The sequence below is a fragment of the Schistosoma mansoni genome, chromosome 6, assembly GCF_000237925.1.
Source record: "Schistosoma mansoni strain Puerto Rico chromosome 6, complete genome".
In the NCBI taxonomy this organism is placed as follows: Eukaryota; Metazoa; Platyhelminthes; class Trematoda; order Strigeidida; family Schistosomatidae; genus Schistosoma; species Schistosoma mansoni.
In genome coordinates this window covers 7,234,018-7,252,326 of record NC_031500.1, presented here as the reverse complement: position 1 = coordinate 7,252,326, position 18,309 = coordinate 7,234,018, and the positions used below count along the sequence as shown (strand labels likewise).

The 18,309-nt window shown below is 36.9% G+C and overlaps 1 protein-coding gene across 1 annotated transcript in view; it reads left to right on the top strand.

Annotated features, from left to right (window-relative positions):
* Positions 1 to 10,829, top strand: part of Smp_207070 (ethanolamine-phosphate cytidylyltransferase) — a gene marked incomplete at its 3' end in the record, with an annotated part of 28,074 nt that extends 17,245 nt beyond the window's left edge. Inside the window, exons 8-11 of the mRNA XM_018798130.1 lie at positions 1,261 to 1,623; positions 5,844 to 6,065; positions 7,657 to 7,821; positions 10,710 to 10,829. Coding sequence (XP_018653103.1) covers positions 1,261 to 1,623; positions 5,844 to 6,065; positions 7,657 to 7,821; positions 10,710 to 10,829 — 870 coding nt within the window. The remainder of the gene's footprint in view (positions 1 to 1,260; positions 1,624 to 5,843; positions 6,066 to 7,656; positions 7,822 to 10,709) is intronic.
* Positions 10,830 to 18,309: the final 7,480 nt, after the last annotated feature.

The window sequence follows — 18,309 nt, the reverse complement described above, 5'->3', positions numbered from 1 at the left end:
CTGGAACTCTACTAATCATAGTGGCAGTATAGGTAATAATCCAATCAGAAACGCGACACGTGACTTTTCACTTTTCAGATGTTTCTGGCAAAACTTCTGTTGAATGCTGATTGGACAAGATGTTTCTGTGTTTTCAGAGTCCTTTTTGGCTTTTTCGAGGAATTTCCTGGATCTCTCCAACAGCTGCGTCTCCGAAACGTGCACACAGGATGTGAGTACAGTCATTTATTTGACCTCACCTTGTCAATATAAAGAACCAGCACGATTTACCCTTTGAGTATCTGGAGACCTCACTGCAACTTCCTGTAGCTTTGATGGTGTAGGAATAGCATTAATTTCTAAAGCAGAACAGGTTCTGTTAGACTTGATTCCAACATGTAGTCGCTTGTTCACTGTCCGACTAAACAGGACAGTAAGAACTCCTGTGTCTCTGCCTATGTTCTTACTGATCGCAGCTAGAATGAACTTAAAGATGGATCTAATGGGGAGCTGTCCAACCTCTTTCAAAAAGCTGGACGCTCTGACTCAGTAACAGTGGCGGGTGATTTCAATGTTAAAGTAGGTGGACTAAAGCAAATCCAAACGCACTCAGATAGATATTGTGATGTTGCCGCTCAGCGAACAGAATAGCAGCCGTGTGAAAAATTGATATGACAACTTGAACCGATGTACACACGTACAAGTTTCAACATTGTGAATGAACTACTGACTGGCCGAGACCATATAGCGTTATCAATTACACAAAATTTCACTTCATCTGTCACCCCTCTGATACTGATATTTAATTAAGCCAATTCTCATAAATTTATACTAGTTACTTAATAAGATTAAATTATCTATTTACAGATAGACATCAGTTTCTGATAGTGTAAATATAAAGTACTTTGTGTTTTATTCTGTTGAGTTTTTGTCATTTTCCTCTGGAATTTTAAATGAATTTCATTAATTATTAGTAATCCCTTAATTTCAACTCAGATATTCACTTCAATTCTTGTTTACCATGTTTAAGTGAAACGTTTAATATTTGTTTGATTCTTATTGACTCAAATCGTTAAATCAGTTGACCTTTAATTCCAGGGTCACACATTCGATTTCTTTTTATTTACTTTGTTTTGTTCAGTTTGATAGTATTATTGACCCTCACATCAGATATGTGATTCGAAGCCCTGAGTACGTAAATTCGCACTTAATAAATGAGTGTAGCATTAACTCTCTTTAGTTTGTATTATTAATTTGTCATTGTTAATCTTTCATGTCAAGTGTGGACTACGAACCAGACATAAATTTGCCAAATTCCCATTCATACTTCCTAATGGTGCATTACCAACAGATTCTAACGATGCAACTTGGGAGGATAATAATTCAACTGGTGTAAATAATACAGTAGATGATGTTTTTACAATGAACAACCATCTGTACAATAACAAGCAATATACTACTAATGGTACATCTGATAAAGCATGTCTCCCACCTCGAGTTCATGTATTGCCTTCCACACCTCAAAGACTTGGTCTGCATACATTAATTCGTGATCAAAGCACCGATCAAGATGCATTTGTTTTCTATGCTGAACGTTTGATGCGTCCTTTATGTGAAGCTGCAATGAATCTACTTCCTCATATGGTGAGTAATGTTCATGGATAAATAAAATATTTGTCTTGATTGATATATATTCACACCATTTTTTAAGTAGGCACTTTTGAGCTGATATTTGGTGTGCTTATTCCTAGGGATCAGATATTTTTAATCACAAAATTGTAATCATTGGTTGATGGTTAATGAGATCGATAATTATCGAATAATTTCGTGTTGGGTGTTTTTATTTCCATGTTTTCAGTTATAACGAGAAGTATTTAGAGCTCCATGAAAGCATAAACCTTTGACGAAAAATGCTTCTGATCAGAGTTAGTCTAAGTGTGAGGATTCTTTTGTAGACATTATGATTTCCTATTTTGGAATGCTGGTTTGCGTTGATATCAAGCCTAATAATAGAAGGCTGATTGTCCTATCACGTTTCACACTTAAGTTAATTTCTAAGTTTCATTATCATGGCAAGCTGGAGTTTTCTTTGCTTTTCCTCATCCTACACAACCAATAGCATCGATGAAACATTTGATTGTTTAATAAAAAATGCATTACTTCATTCTGTATGACTTTGTGTGTTCATATCATAAGCACTTAAAAGGATGTACATCATAGGTATTTGATCATACATGTATTTAAAGCATTCCTCACGTAAAATGAAACCATTGAGGTAGGAGAGCAATGATAATGTTAGGTATAGGGTAATGGTGATAATCCAATGAATTTTGTTTTGAACTAGTTTAGATTGAGATAATTGTTACGTTTACTACATCTATATACCTACTGCCTGCCTCAGGGTACTGTTTTAAGCAACAGTAATCAATAATTCAGAGTAGATCGTAGAGCTGTATCCAGCATTCTTTCTTCTTCCAATGTTAGAGACTGTATTATTTTTTGTTTTTAATTTCCCTTTCTCACTGTATTTTTTAATCCCTTTATGGAGTCAATTTTTTTTAGATTTTCTCATTTTAATCTTTCCTTTCTCATATAATATGGAGAGTAGCAAATAAGATCGGTGTACATGTGTGATTATGTCTCACCGTATTTTGTGTGTCATTAAAGTGCCTAATTGATTACTTGTATTCTTATTATACTGATGGTGTGTTTATTGTCTCATGAAATTGAAATTGAATAATACACTGTTGAATCCTAATTGAAGTGAGCATAGTATTTCGTGAAGTAACTGTCATCTCATTAGATTTGTGTTAGGGCTGTGATACTGCCCGGGTACCCAGACTGAAGTAGGTGGTTTTCTTGGGGAGCCACACCCGTAGCCTTTGACCTAAAGGTCTGATTCACAAGGCAATGGAGCAACGTAAGGTGATGCAGTCCTATGGTACTCGGTAAACAATGATTGGTTCATACAGCATTTGTTCCCTCAGGGTACTGAAGTCCATGTGCACCATAGGTTTTGAATCAAGGTTTCCCGGCTCCCGTATGTGAACCCTCCGTTTCCACGGCATGCCAATCACTAACATCCATCGATGTCTTGTATCATTCGTTCCTGTTGATGTTTTGTCTAAATATCACTTTGTCTTGAGTGATGTCCATAGCGAGTGGCCTACCAAATGGCATCTCTTCTATGGCTTTTGAACAAATGCTATCTTGAAGTAATCACTCTTAGGTTCTGCTTTTTCCTCGTCGGCCTCTGTCATTCTTTATGTGCTCTCTTCTACACTCGGGCTGAAAATAGTAGATGGATTTTTGTTCTGAAACTGACCCATGTGAATGGCCGCTTTAGCTGCCAGATTTTTTGTGACGTTTTTAGAGGGTACAGCTAACAAGGGTTCGAAGTATACCCTAGCGATAGGAGGGCGAACACACATCAGTTTTTAATAGCCGTACAGGGTAGATTTGACGAGCTAACGTCTCCGTATTAGCAAGTGAACAACATTTCTTTTATGCTTGACACTCTCCACTCTACTATTTTCAGTATTCATTAAGACCATTCCTGGTCACTTTCATGAGAAAGGTGTTTCAGAAGACACTGTCGCAGTAGGCCTAAAACTGCCAGATTATAAGAGGTTCACGAGGGTTATGAAGACAAGACACTTCACTACATTGTTCCTTAAACACTCCCGAAACAATAGATGGTCGTCGATTTGGAAGAGGTTGTTATGATGACATAGCCTTGCTATCGGGTAGATAAACCATTGGATCAGACCATCAAACAGTCACAGCAAGCAAACACACTTGTGCTATATCACAGCTTCTGTCACCAGGCAAAGTCGTCGATTGTGACAAAGAGCATGAATATTTGATTACGATGCAGACCATTTTCCCTTTTTTATACATGACAGTCAAATAATGTAATGGTTGGCACCCACATGACTATCAAGAGCTAGGCAACATAATACTTGTGGGCTAGTGCTTCAGTGCGTGCTTAAGGGATCTTTCGAAATTGCGGAGAAATACTGTTTCATGTGAACCTGATCTAGTACAGTCCCGTCATAAAATTACGCTATTACCTTATGAAATAGGAAAAGGCCAACATTACTTTCTTCGGTTTATTTGAATTGTTTTTGAAGTATCAAGATTTAAATAAATCAACAAAAACAACCTAAGGACTCATGAGTGATACTGCTTACAGTTTCGATATTGTTTTTCTAAGTATCGATGACGTTCATAATACCGAGTCTTCAATGAAAAATCATATTTACACTTTAGCTGATTGTTTTTTAAACAGAGAGGTGTAAGTGCTAACTTAAACAAATACATTTTCAGAGTTTCTTCATTTCATTTTGTAAGTCATGGCGTCAATAATGATAGAATAAAGTCACTCTCAACAATGTTAGATTAAATTATCCTGAGACTGATTTCTTGAAACATGCAATTTTCACAGAGGTCTTACGCTACATTTCGAGTCTCGTGGTGAAGCCACCAGATCCTTTGACGAGAAAAAAGAAATGTTGTTTTTTAAAGCAAGTGACAGCTTTAAATGTACTGAATCAGCTTTGTTACATACATTCGTCGACTCATTAAATTTCTTTCCTTAATGCGTGTTAGGGGGGCACAGGTATGTATGGTTGTAATTTTAGTACCGGTTGTGTGCTTAAAAGCCCCTGAAGCATTTTTTGAGCAGGTTTCGGAAACTCAGTATATTGATGATTCTACTGTTTGGATCTCTTCTGATGAAGTGATTGCAAATCCACTAAGGCCAAAAGCAAAGAATAATAAAATACAAGATATATTTGGATTATTCGCAAAAGTATCTTTATGTATAATACCTTATCTAGCCAGTTACCAGACGGGTTGCGTCGTATAGTATACTTATTTAAGTTCTACAGATCTTCAGCTAATCATGTGTTTAGTACAACTGACATTGGTCAGCACCAAAGCTATCTACTTCAAGGATTTATTTGCCCCTACGCGTTCCATGTAACGATAATCTTTGTTTCACTAGAGATGCAAAAATGGTGCCCTTAATTTACTATTTTTTAGTGCAGATCGAATTATTGCTGTTCCTCTATTCAGGTTGTTGGTCCACCAGTTATAACTCTGTTACTGTATGATGTCCCTCTAATTGTCTGAGGTTTCTCTGAGAAAAAAAAGCTGCAAATGGCTGACTTCTGTTGGTCCTTCACGACTCCCTGGCTGGGGTCCGAGAGATGGTGCAACACAGTGGCTAGAGACGTTATCAGATATGGCTCAGAATAGAAGGCAGTTGCTATTCTGCTGTAATTTTCTATTACTTTCTTCATAAAAGTGAACGTAACTTCTTAGTGAAATAATTCTTTCTAGTCGTACCTTTCAGTTTATACCATTACTATTATTTTTTCACCACCATGCTCTAATTTGCGGTCGTTATTGTTCTTCTTTCTCTTATACTCACTTTATCTCTCGCCATTCTGATTGTTATTGTGTGGCGCATATGTATCTGGTGTTCTTTTTACCATTATTTATGTGTTCAAATGAATAAATAAATAAAATACTGTTGTATCGTCCTCATTCACGAAAGAAGTTAGTAATTCCTAACGTTTGATATTAGATTTATGATAAATCAGTGGGTTAGGGAATGAATTCAGCAAACGTTACAAGCATTATCTAGAGAATTAATTAAAAAATAAAGTGCCCTGAATAGCTCAGAATTCTTTTGTACACCTCTTGTTTCATAAGGTACGATATCCTGAGATCTTAGAATTTTCCGATAAGCAGTTGGCCATTCACTTCTGAATAATATTTCTCCAGTTCACTTTCCCAAATAATCTTATTTTCTAGTCATATTATATTACGAAATTTATTTACTTTTTTTCCACAAGGATATAGATATCGAGACTCCTCAGGGTATCACTTATCGTGGTCGGAAATTAGCTACCGGCACTCAAGTATGTGGTGTATCTATTCTAAGAGCAGGTGAAGTACTTGAACCGGCTCTATGCGCTGTGTGTAAAGACATTCGTTTGGGCAAAATTTTGATACAAACCAATCCAGTCACATCTGAACCTGAATTACACTACATTCGTTTACCTCGAGATATTAAGGTGAGTGCTCCCTTCTTTTTTTGTTTGGGCATTAAAATATAATTATCTTAATTTCGGTTATGTAAAATGCAGTTCGCTTTTTTTCGTCGGATTTTTTATAATATTTAGTAATAATAATAATAATGGTAATAATAATTATATTAATAATAATAACTTCTCAATAGTGTGAAATGGTTAACTAATTGGTTGTGAATGTATATGGTGGCTCTTTTTAGATATTTAATACTAAATTGAAACGTTTACTATCGAAGATATTTTGTTTGAGGTAGAAATTCGGTTTATGAATATACAGTCTAGGGAAGTATAATATCTATGTGATCATGGTTGGTTATAAAGTTGTATACCATATACATTGGAGTCGGGACTACCACCACTACAACTACTACCATTCTACTGAATAGATTGAACTAACTAACCTGTGCATTCTGTAGAAAACAACCATTTGTTTTACTTTTTGGCTATTTGTATACAGTTTATTTTGTTTAAACACGAGTCTTATAAAGATTTCAATTACCTCGATGGTAATTTCACCATGTAGTGTTAAAGAATCATTCTTATAGTAACAAGAAACAGAACTGTCTGGTCTTGTCTTGGCTCCTGTCAGTTCTTCAGCTAACTTTAGTCTGTCATGAAAACTGCACCACTTCAAATAATTTTATATATCTGAATATTTTATTCAAATAGTCTGTTTCTTTCAAACGCAAAGTGTAGTTCTTACAAAGTACTGTTTTACATAAGAATAAAAGTTTTTTAAGTTTGTTAAGCTGAGTTAAGCCTACTTTTACGGAAGTGACTGTAGTCTTTCCATGCCAAAAGCAGTCAAGCTTTCTGTCAAAAAATTAGGGGACAAAAACAAGTTTCATGGTCTGCTAGTGTTGTGTTGGTAAATAAGAAATATGCTGTGGATACATTTATAACTCACTTGCATATAAACCTTTCTCTTATATAACTAAATTTATACAGTAATATGAATCAGTATTGTTCCTTAGAGTTTATAATCGGAATGGCCTGTGATTAACTCATAGTGTTCCAGTACTAATCTTATAGACATTTTTAGGATTCACAATAGTCTGGAAAAATGGTTGAATGATTATAGCAATCATGTTGCAACCATCAAATCCTTATTTTCAACCAAAGTCATCCAATTTGATCTAACTCTCATTCGTAAAAATTATTCTTTCATTATCCAACGAAGAAAAGTTTAGGCTACTTATTGATCGTTATCGTCTCTTTATTCAAACAAAAAACAACAACGTTGTCTACAAACTAAAACATATTTTGTATTGATAAATACCAGTCAAGTAAATAAAATAAACTTGTGCTTTTTTCTGGAATTTATTCTAGTTATAAATATCATGACCCATATACGTGTACGTGTAAAGTGCTGAAAGTGAAAATCATCTCAGTGTGTGTATTATTTTTTGTCGTCATTCAACTTCATAATAAGTTGAATTGGTATGCGCATTACAAAATTAAGCTGATTCTTGCCATTCACTTGATATTCGGTAAAATTTACCAGTGAATTCGCGGTTCATTTTCCCTTTTTTTTGTAGTATTCATCTAAATCTTCCGTTTTTTTTTATTTATAAAGGACTGTTTTGTTATACTCATGGATGCTACTGTGGCTACTGGAGCGGCTGCTATAATGGCTATGCGTATATTAGTGGAACATGATGTACCGGAAGATAAAATTATTCTCATCTCCTTAATAATGGCTAGTCAAGGTGTACATTCTGTTGCTTATACATATCCAAAGGTTAATTGTTAATTCTTTATATTGTACATATTTACTAAATATTTATCAAAATTTATATTTGTTTATAAGGTTATCAAAAGGCTCCAGATCTAGGTGTCATAACATTTCATACTCACTTAATAAGTCTTGGTTTCATTCAGCTTCAAATCATCATTTACTACTGTTGTGTGGGACTTAACTGTTAAACTATTAGTTTATTGGACATCGGTCTACAGTTATTTAACTATAAACAGAAGCACAGGTTTTATATTAAACTTCAAGTCACACGTTTTGTATAAGAAGGAAAATTGTTAGTGACTCTGATTTTCTAACTGAGACGTAGTTCCACCTGGCACTGTCTTATCGTTTCATTAGCTGCCTCTGCGAGAATGACTGTTCTCACTTTGTAGTTTCAAATCTAAGAACATTTATGTCAAAATGGTTACAAAGCTAGTAATAATCAAATTTTTTTTGAAACTAAGCTCCAAACGATCCTTATTAACATACAAATTTATTTATATTTAGCTGACACATAGTAATAACAAGGTAACTAGAATTCAATAAATATATTGTAGAATGGTAGCTTAGTGGTCATTTTACTCAGTCTCAGGTGTGGTATCATCAGCATATAAAACACAATTCGCCGAGTACAGAAAGCTGTACATAGTTATCTTGTCGCAAAAGCTATTATGTACAAAGCATCTCAAACACGTTTGCTGGCTTAGTTCTGCTTTAGTTAACGTAGCAACCTTGTTTTGACGTAAAAAATACCAATATATAAGGTAGCATTATTGGTGTTTTCAATGTAATATATACATAACATGTTGATACTCATTACTCAACAACAAAACCGTTGAACATTAAATTATTGTAGTCGAATTGCCACGTATGCCATATATATATATAAAGTATACATAAAGTAGTACAGTATTTTCATACTATCTGAAAATATTTTTGTCTTTAAAAATTTGTTTACAAATTCAAATCAAATCTTGTGTCGGATAATTAGAATAACTGACTGTGTCATTGAATAAGGCTAAAGATAATTCGTTGAAGAAAGTTTTCTTTTCGACAAAAACACTTAGTTGTATATTCGTATTTATAGTCACTAACTTGTAGTCTGAGCCATGTTGGTAGATGCAGACTACCTGGTTGGGGTCCGCGTGACTATCGTAACCAATGGTTGGGAGACTCTGAGTGACATGGCTCAGAATCGATCACAGTGGCGCAGGTTTATACACTCTTCATCTTCCCTTAAACCTTGAGATTAAAATTGCTTCATATCTGTCTTTCTTCCTGTGCTATATCTTTATTTACAACCTTTCTTTTATATATTAACACCACTGAATTAACTACTTTTATGAATTCGGTATTCATCTTGTTGTGCTAATAAGGTATAGCAACTTGGACTGATGCATATGTGTTCCTGGTCCTACATTGTAGCTGACTGACTGACGTATTTATAGTTGTATGGTAAATATATGTATATAGAAGGATAGAAAAGATTGTGTCATAGTGATTCGATAGTCTAAATATCAAATGAGGTTAGGTAACAATCAGTGGGCTAGCGGAGAATTACTTACTTACGCCTATTACCCCTTGTGGAGGAGCAAAGGGCGCTCACCAGATTAGAGAAGAATAAATGCTAAAAACAATTTGCGGGTCAGAATTATAAAAAATAATTGTCCACTTGACACTTGTGAAGAGAAACGAAAAGCATAAAGGTCGTAATAATAACTGAATAATCATTATGAAAAATTGTTAAAGGATAATAATAACTGATTACGGTTTAAAATTACAAAATACTAATTTTTTTAAAAAAAACACCACAGAAGGGAATTAGGGCTAAGGAAGGATGAGAGGTTGGACGTATCGTTTTTATACGCAAAGTTCAGGCTTGAATTGGTGGAAGACTCTTTTAGAGCGAATCACTTTATGATGCAGTCTTTGCTGTCCTTCTCTGTACGTATACAACAAATACGAATATACATCCTAAGGAAATGATTTTGTCGAAAGGAAAGTTTTCTTCAGTGAATTCTCCTTATTTTTATTCAATTCATGTTTCATTTGACTCGTTTCAACTAGATTTCACATCGTTGAGATGTTACTCATGACATTTACAAACTTATTCCCCAGTGATGTTTTGACGTAATTACAGTATATCCGGAGCAGTCGGTTCGAACAGTAGTAACACTACTAGTATTCATATAAGACCAGTGATTCATAGCCAAGTGCATTAATGTGTTCTGACAAACAATTCGGTCCGTAAAGTAGTTTCTCTGATCTGAGTAATGTGAGTACAGTTGGCGCATGTTTCTACACTGATTAAAAAACAGATTCGATACGAATGAAATCGTAAAAATTTGTTAGTTTAATGCTGTGTAGTGGTTAGCAAACAACGTGATGGCTAGAATCTAAGTTTCATTTTATTTAGCAGTTATTAGCATGATGTATCAGCAGTCTTTAGAAATCTCGTGCTTACCATATGATCTGGATCTGTGTCATCTAGTCATCCCACCTAAAGACATTATACCACCGAATTGTTTGAGGCAATATAGACCTCTCATGAGGCATAAATTAAGGGGTCACTAAGTAGTAGTGTATGTTGTGTCTTTCACAAATCATCCTTGACGTCGCTACATTTAACGCGGAATAATCCAAGTTTGGAGAATTATTTTAACGACATGAATTGTTGACTGCATTATAACTTGACTGATAGAATTCAATTAAGTTAATATGATACTGATTCTTACTAGCTGATCAGTTAGTACGTAAACCAGTTGGATGTTAGATAATACAAATTTTGTTTTTGTTCTACAAATGTTGAGTTATTATTCTTGTGTGCTTTTTTCGTTGTGTTGTTTCATCTTTGTAATTCATTTTATTTATTGCTTCTTTGTTCGTATTAGGCTCACATTGTAACTACTGCTGTAGATTCAGGCTTAAATGATAGTTATCACATTGTTCCAGGTGTTGGAAATTTCGGTGACCGCTATTTTGGTACTACTTTGGATCTAGAAACAAGATAACGAAATCTGATTGCTTCTTTTCTTCATAATATTCTGCAACACTTCTGCCAATCTGAGTGAATTACATAGTCAGGAGCCTTTTTGATTGGTTTTAGTCTGATTTTTAATTAATTCTTTCCTTTAAAAAGTTTTTATTTTGTTCTTCTGACAAACATTTTGTGGAAATTTGCTTTCACTACCACACTAGCTCGATATCCTTGTCTAGTCTGCATCTCTATACTTGTTTCATTCACTGCAATTTCTTATATTCTCTTGCATGTAATTTTGTTATTCCATCTGACAAATTGATTTACTGTTAGTGTTTTCTTCTTTATGTACATGTGTCAATTTAATTGAATTCACTGATATCTTTTAGAGATATATTTGTACTCTATTGATGATTTTTTTTTCTCTTTTTTACTATATCGTTGTTTTCTTTCTAATTGACAAGGGAGAAACAAGCTTATTTTATTTAATTATTACGAAGAATATACATAAATAATATATTAATCATTTGTTGTGTACTAAAGGTTTCGATATTTTTGTTGTTAATCTTGATTTTCTTTTGCAAATATTTCTGTCATTGTAATACACTGATAATTTCCTACTTCTATTCATCCATTTCACTTTCTTTCTTTAGAAAAAGATATGTCTATTTTAATTTCCACTGTTGCTACTGATGATGATAAAATTAATGTAGAGCATCATTTTCTACCTAAATTGTATTCAGATGTCGTTTTATGTCCTATGTGCATATACGAAGCGGTAGCTTGCTGATTAGAATGCTCGAACTATTTGAAAGTTCCAACTCCCTACTCATTGATTACTTTATTTTTGGGGTGGCTGCTAGTAATACTAGACCTAATACAATCGCTTTCTCTCAGAGGTAATCGTACGAATCCGTAATTAGTAAAGAAGCTATAAACGGGCAGTGGCATTCATTTAAGACGATTTATATTTGATTGAGGGGGACATAAATATTGGCATCATCGTATCAGGTCACACCAGTCAAAAAGCGATAACCATGGAAGAAAAACAATCAGCCACTAAAAGCCTTGGTAGGACCGAGAGTAGGAAGAGTCCACTCTCCTTGAAACGGGTAATGAGCAGATAACGTGGTCGAGAAGTTCGTATATCTAGATAGCCGCACAAGTGCTGGTGGTGGCGTGAGTAATCAGATCAGTTCACATGTAATGAAAGCCAGAACAATTGATGCTAATCTGGACCATCTTTGACGCCTTCGTGATGTTAATCTGACTGCAAAAGGTCGGATCTACAACGCATCAGTCAGTCAGTCAGCTACAACGTAGGACCAGGCACATATATGCATCGGTCCAAGTTGCCATACCTCGTTAGCACAACAAGATCAACACCGGATTCATAGTAGTTAATTTAGTGTTGGTAGTAGTATATAAATTATAGGTTGTATATAAGGATATAGTATAGGAAGGAAGAGAGATATGAAGCAATTTTAATCTCATAGTTTAAGGGAAGATAAAGAGTGTATACACCAACGCCATTGTGATCGATTCTGAGCCATGTCACACAGAGTCTCCAACCATTGGTTACGATAGTCACGCGGACCCCAACCAGGTAGTCTGCATCTGCCAACATGGCTCAGACTAGAAGTTAGTGACTTCAAGCACTGATGTCATGTTTTGGTTTGGCCACCCCTAACTCTCTTCCAACCGTCCCCAATACTAGTCATCATAGCGCGTCGTGGTAATCGGTGTTCAGGCATACGTAACACGTGGCCCAACCATCTCAGTTGATGAAGATTCATGACTTCATCAACTGATTTACCATCGTTCCCTAATACCCTGCGTCTAACCTCACTATTACTTGCCCGGTTATCCCAGCAGATGCGAGCAATATTTCTAAGGCATCTGTGGTCAAATACTAGTAACCTACGAGTATCTTCTACTCTTAATGGCCATGTTTCACAGCCGTAAAGTAGAACAGAACGAACTGATGCGCAGTATACTCGTCCCTTAATTGATAGACGGATATCTCGTCTACGCCATAGGTGACGTAAGTTGGCAAAAGCCAAACGAGCTTTTTGAATCCGTGCAGAGATTTCGTCAGACACCAACCCATTAGGGCTGATCAGACTTCCAAGATAAGTGAAGTTGTCGACGCGTTCGACTAGTTCACTCCCTATCCTTAGTTCGGGTGTTGACGCAGGCCAGTCCTGGAGTAACAATTTACATTTGGATGGGGAGAAACGCATCCCAAACATCCTGGCATTATTACTGAGTTCCAACAGAAGACTCTGCATTTTGCCAGCGTCTTCACCAAACAGGACTATGTCATCTGCGTATTCTAAGTCGCTTAGTGGTCCCCCTGGTAGGAGATCAATTCCTGTAGATTCAGTCGAAGAGAGTGTTATTTGCAGCAACAGGTCTATAATGAAGTTAAACAAAAACGGGGATAGTGGACAGCCTTGACGGACACCACTTGAGGTTGTAAAATCATATGACAGTTCGCCATAAGCTCTTACTCGACTAATAGTGTTCGAGTAAAGAGCCTTCAAAAGGTTTATGTACTTCTCAGGTACACCTTTCAATGACAGACACTGCCACAGAACCTCTCGGTCTACAGAGTCAAATGCTGCTTTCAAGTCAAGAAAAACTATCATTGTCGGACGCCGATAAGCGTGTCTGTGCTCTAAAACTTGACGAATGGTGAATATGTGGTCGATACAGCCACGACCAGGTCTGAAACCAGCCTGATTTTCTCGTGTTTGCAGTTCACGAGTCTTAGTTAAGCGCCCGATAATTATTGAGGCTAGTATTTTAGATGCTATGTTAGTCAGACTAATCCCTCTATGGTTATCGCAGGATGATTTGGACCCCTTTTTATATATTGGGACAATCAGTGATTGTGACCAGTCGGATGGGATTACATCCGTCTCCCAGATTTTAGCCAGAATATTAGTCAACCTAATCGCTAAAATTGGACCACCATACTTGAAGACCTCTGGAGCCAATCCATCAGGACCAGCTGCTTTTCCTCGTTTCAGATTACTTATAGCCTTTTGAACTTCAAGTAGGGTCGGGGGGCCTACCTCAATGTTCCATTCAGGTTTTCTGGGAATAGTGGGTAGTTGTGCAGTAGCTGAAGGCCAGCTAAACTGTTCTTTAAAGTGTTCCGCCCATCGTTCTAAACGTTTGGGTTGAGAGCAGATAAGGGTTCCGTCTTTTTCGGAGATTGTCTCACTTACACTTGACTTCTTAATTCCGGTTTCTTTTATTAGTCTGAATAGTTGCCTGGTGTTGCCTACAGCCGCTGCCTTTTCCATCTCTTTTGCTTTCGTTGCCCACCACTGCTCACGATCGTTCCTTAGACTTTTAGTTAACCTAGATCTAATTTCTTTACGCTCTTCGTCATGTTCAGAGCCTGATGGGATGAGTTTACGCGAATCCATCAGTGAAATAGACTTAGAGGAAATCCACTGGTTTTTTGGAGCCCTATGGTTTAAATTACTAATAGATGTTCCTGCTGTTCCCACAGCTGTTCGTATGTCTTTCCAAGCAGCATCTGGGTCAGTCTCGTTTACAGAACTGCCTAGATGTGAACTCAGTTGTTTCTGGAATTCGCATTTGGCTTTCTCGTCCTCCAGTTCAATCCTAATGGGTCTTCTTAGTGTAATTTTCCTGCGTCCATTGAGGCGCAGACAAATGCGCGCTCGTATTAAAGCGTGATCAGAGTCTAAACAAGTATTCCAATACGAGCGACAATCTTCTATTGAGCCTCTCCAACGATGACTGATGACAATATGGTCTATTTGAGTCCATCGTTGGTTTGGTGAAGGTGGTCGCCATGTTAGACGATGTCTCTCCTTATGTTTAAAATTAGTGCTTGCTAAAAATAAACGATTGTCTGAGCATAGTTGCAACAGACGATCACCATTATCGGTTCGTTGAGCCGGAATACTAAAACACCCACCTAAATGTCTTTCTGTTTGATTTAAGCTGCCTACCTGGGCATTAAAGTCACCCGCTACGACTACTATGTCTGAGCGCTTAGCCTTCTGAAGAAGCTCAGAGAGCTTTCTGTAAAAGTCATCTTTTACTTCATCATGGCTGCAGTCAGTGGGAGCGTAGGCAGAAACGACGAAAAGGCAACGACGTGTGTCCCTATCCTTCCGAGTTCTTACGGAGCCATTTAGCCGGACAGCACACAGGCGACTGTTAACGGGGATCCATTCTAGTAGTGCCTGTTCTGCCCTTGTACTTAGTGCTATGCCTACACCTGCAAGTCCGCGAGAACTAGCCAACGGGTCGCCAGATACACGGAGGGTGTATTTCGTCGGCTGTCCATTTTGGCGAGGTGAGGTCAAGTGAATGACCACACTGGGATCCTGTATGCGTGTTTCGGAGACACAGCATACATCAATGGTACGAGATTCTAGAGTTTTAGCTAAGGAGGCCTGTTGACCGATTTGGCATAGGGTACGTACGTTGAAGGCTCCAATGTGTAGTTTGGAGCGAGGTTTTAGTAGACCTGGGACAGCGTTTCGCGCACTAGAATCGTTGGCCATGGTGACACTTGAGGAGGAAACCGGAACAGGAAGTTTAGTGTTGAAAGTCAAGGTAGAAGGAATAGTAGGAAGTGAAGAAGGAGATTGATTATGAATACAGTGGTCTTGAGTGTTGTTAGAGGTATGAGGGCAGTTATCACTTCCCGGTTGCCCACACGGTGGAAGGGTTCTTCTAGGGGTACCTGAAAAGGAAATTGGGTTAGAAGTGGTCTTAATGACCTGAGAGCGTGACCGCAGTGCCCAAGGGACAACTGCTTGAGGTCGGTCACACACGACCTTTTTGTGGGTAGTTTTTGTGTTAGCTCCGTTCTTCAAAAAAAACCTTACCGCCGGAGACGGAAATCCGTGGGATAAGGGATAAGGCGAGGTGTGCATTTTTAGGGTCGACCTTTTCTAACCCCACCCCTCCTTGTGGGAAGGCAGCATCGCTGTCATGCTGGTTGTCTGAAGGAAACACCTTACTGCTGTCACACCTCTGTACAGTCAGCAGTACGACTTCGCATCAGTGAGAACGGTTTTGCTCTGTGCTTGTGAAACATGACCTCTCCGAGTTAAGGATGTTAGAGGACTCTGTGTTTGATCACCGTTTTCGCCGAAGGATTGCTGACATCCAGTGAAGACGCCATGTTAGTAATGCAGAAGTTCGGCATCGTGTGTTCGGGCTCAGCGACGATAATTAAATTGGTGTCACTTTCTTGAAACATCGACTTCGGTGGTTTGCACATGTCCTACGAATGTCGTTTCAGAGAATACCATGTCGTGCCTTATTTGCTGACGTTGGGATTGGTTGGAAAAAGCGGAGTGGTGGTCAGTGATTGACATGGTGTCGTGGTATGAAAAATAGCTGCATAGGATTGGCTTCTGTTGGTCGTTCACGACCCTCTGGTTGGGGTCCTAGAGATGGTGCAACACAGTTGCTAGAGACGTTATCAGATATAGCTCAGAATAGAAGGCAGTTGCTATTCTGCTGTAATTTTCTATTACTTTCTTCATAAAAGTGAACGTAACTTCTTTAACTGATTATGTTTTTGCTAACTGAACTGTTTATCTTATTATTATTTCACTCTCGTACACCAATTTCTTTTCGTTGCATTTGTTGACTCTTTGTTTCAATATTTATGTGTTCAAATTAATTAACAAATAAATATATGCAGTCTCAATAAAGATTTGTTTACAGTTCGAGTTGACTATAGTTGGTTATTCATTGAAAATCAGAATGCACTGGTCAGCTATCTCGTCCCAGTACGGCTGCCCGTTGGTTCTGTTGGTTAAGTGCTCCCTCCAAGGCCTAAGAGTCATAGATTCATACTACTGAGTAGTTCCATAACAGAAGGGAATATATATCCAATGCTTTTTTGTTTTTACTGGTTGTCTAGTTACAATAAACAAGTGATGTAAGGTACGAAATTTCATAAACTCCCTATTTGAATAAAAATATAAATCTGTTTTTGCTGTATATGTAAACCTAGGTAATCTTTATTTTCGAAAATTGTTGATTTATGTGTGTTTTGCCCATAGAATTTCATTATTTTAAACTGTTTGGGCATTTAATTAATCTTCGTTTAAATGCAATACTAAAGATATACTAGAATTCTAGTTTGAACTTTTTAAGAGTTATCAAAGGGAGTTATTATTGTTTTTATTAGGTATTTTCATAAGATGTAAAGGAATATTGAGATCTAGCTAGACTAATATTATTTAACTGTCTTATAGTTATTCAACACGTATTTACGACAAAGATATGATTACAGGTTGCATTTTCTGTGCTGGATGTTTACGCTGACGACGTCTATAAAGAAAACTAGAAATTCACAATGAGACCATTCTGACCAGAGAACATGTCAATTATTAAGTGATTTCAAATTCTTCATTATTTTATTGTCACAACAGCTTTCTTCAAAGCAAAATTCTTTTACAATTTGTTAAATTTTTGTTTGAATAAATTGTTTCGCAAAACAACAACATTGGCTTCAACATTTCATGTTTATTATTAATGCTCATATAAATTGATTTTGATGGAAATGGAAGTACCTTTAAAACTTTTCAGTATGACTATCGATTTGTGTTTTTTTTGCATAAAAAATAGGTTTACTTAAAGAGCTTTATTAAATGGAATTTTAATATTGTATTTCAAATAATTTCAAACAAAAGTATATATCTGAAAGAGTTTATGACTAGCATGTTTTGTAAGTCAGTGATACATCAACGCACAGTTTGGGAGATATTTCAGTTAGGACAGATTTTCATATCATATGAACACAAATAGATGAAATTAACATAATGAACAATTTTAGTAGTAGTAACGGTAGCAACAAAAACAGAAAATTGAGACGATCTCGTTCGAGAAGAAGAAATCAAAAGGTCTGTATCGGAGGATATTGGAAATTTAGATCTAGAGAGACATAAAGAGTGAGTGTATGTGTGCTATTGTGACCGATTCTCAGACATGTCATTCAACATTTGCAACCATTGATCGCGGTTATCATGTGGATCACAACTAGGTAGTTTGCATTTACCTACAATGTTCAGACTAACAATCAATATCTTCATGGATTGATGCACGCATTTGTTTGGCCATTTCTAGCATTTCATAACAACATTGCTTAGTGATATAATAACTAATAGATCAAAAGGGATTTTATGGTTGTAACTATTGAATATCTGAATGGGTTTTGTGGAGATTTCAGTATTTTTCAAAGTTGAAATCATGAGTCGATTGAAGATAGACCACCATGGATCGGTTGAAGTTAGACATTAACACCGTTGGATGCCGGCTCAGTGGTCTATCTGTTAAGGGCTCTGGCTCGAGACTGATAGGTCCTGGGTTCGAATCTCGCAAGTGCGGGATCGTGGATACGCACTGCTGAGGAGTCCCATAATAGGACGGAACGGCCGTCCAGTGCTTCCAGGTTTTCCATGGTGGTCTAGCTTCAATCGACTCATGATTTCAACTTTGAA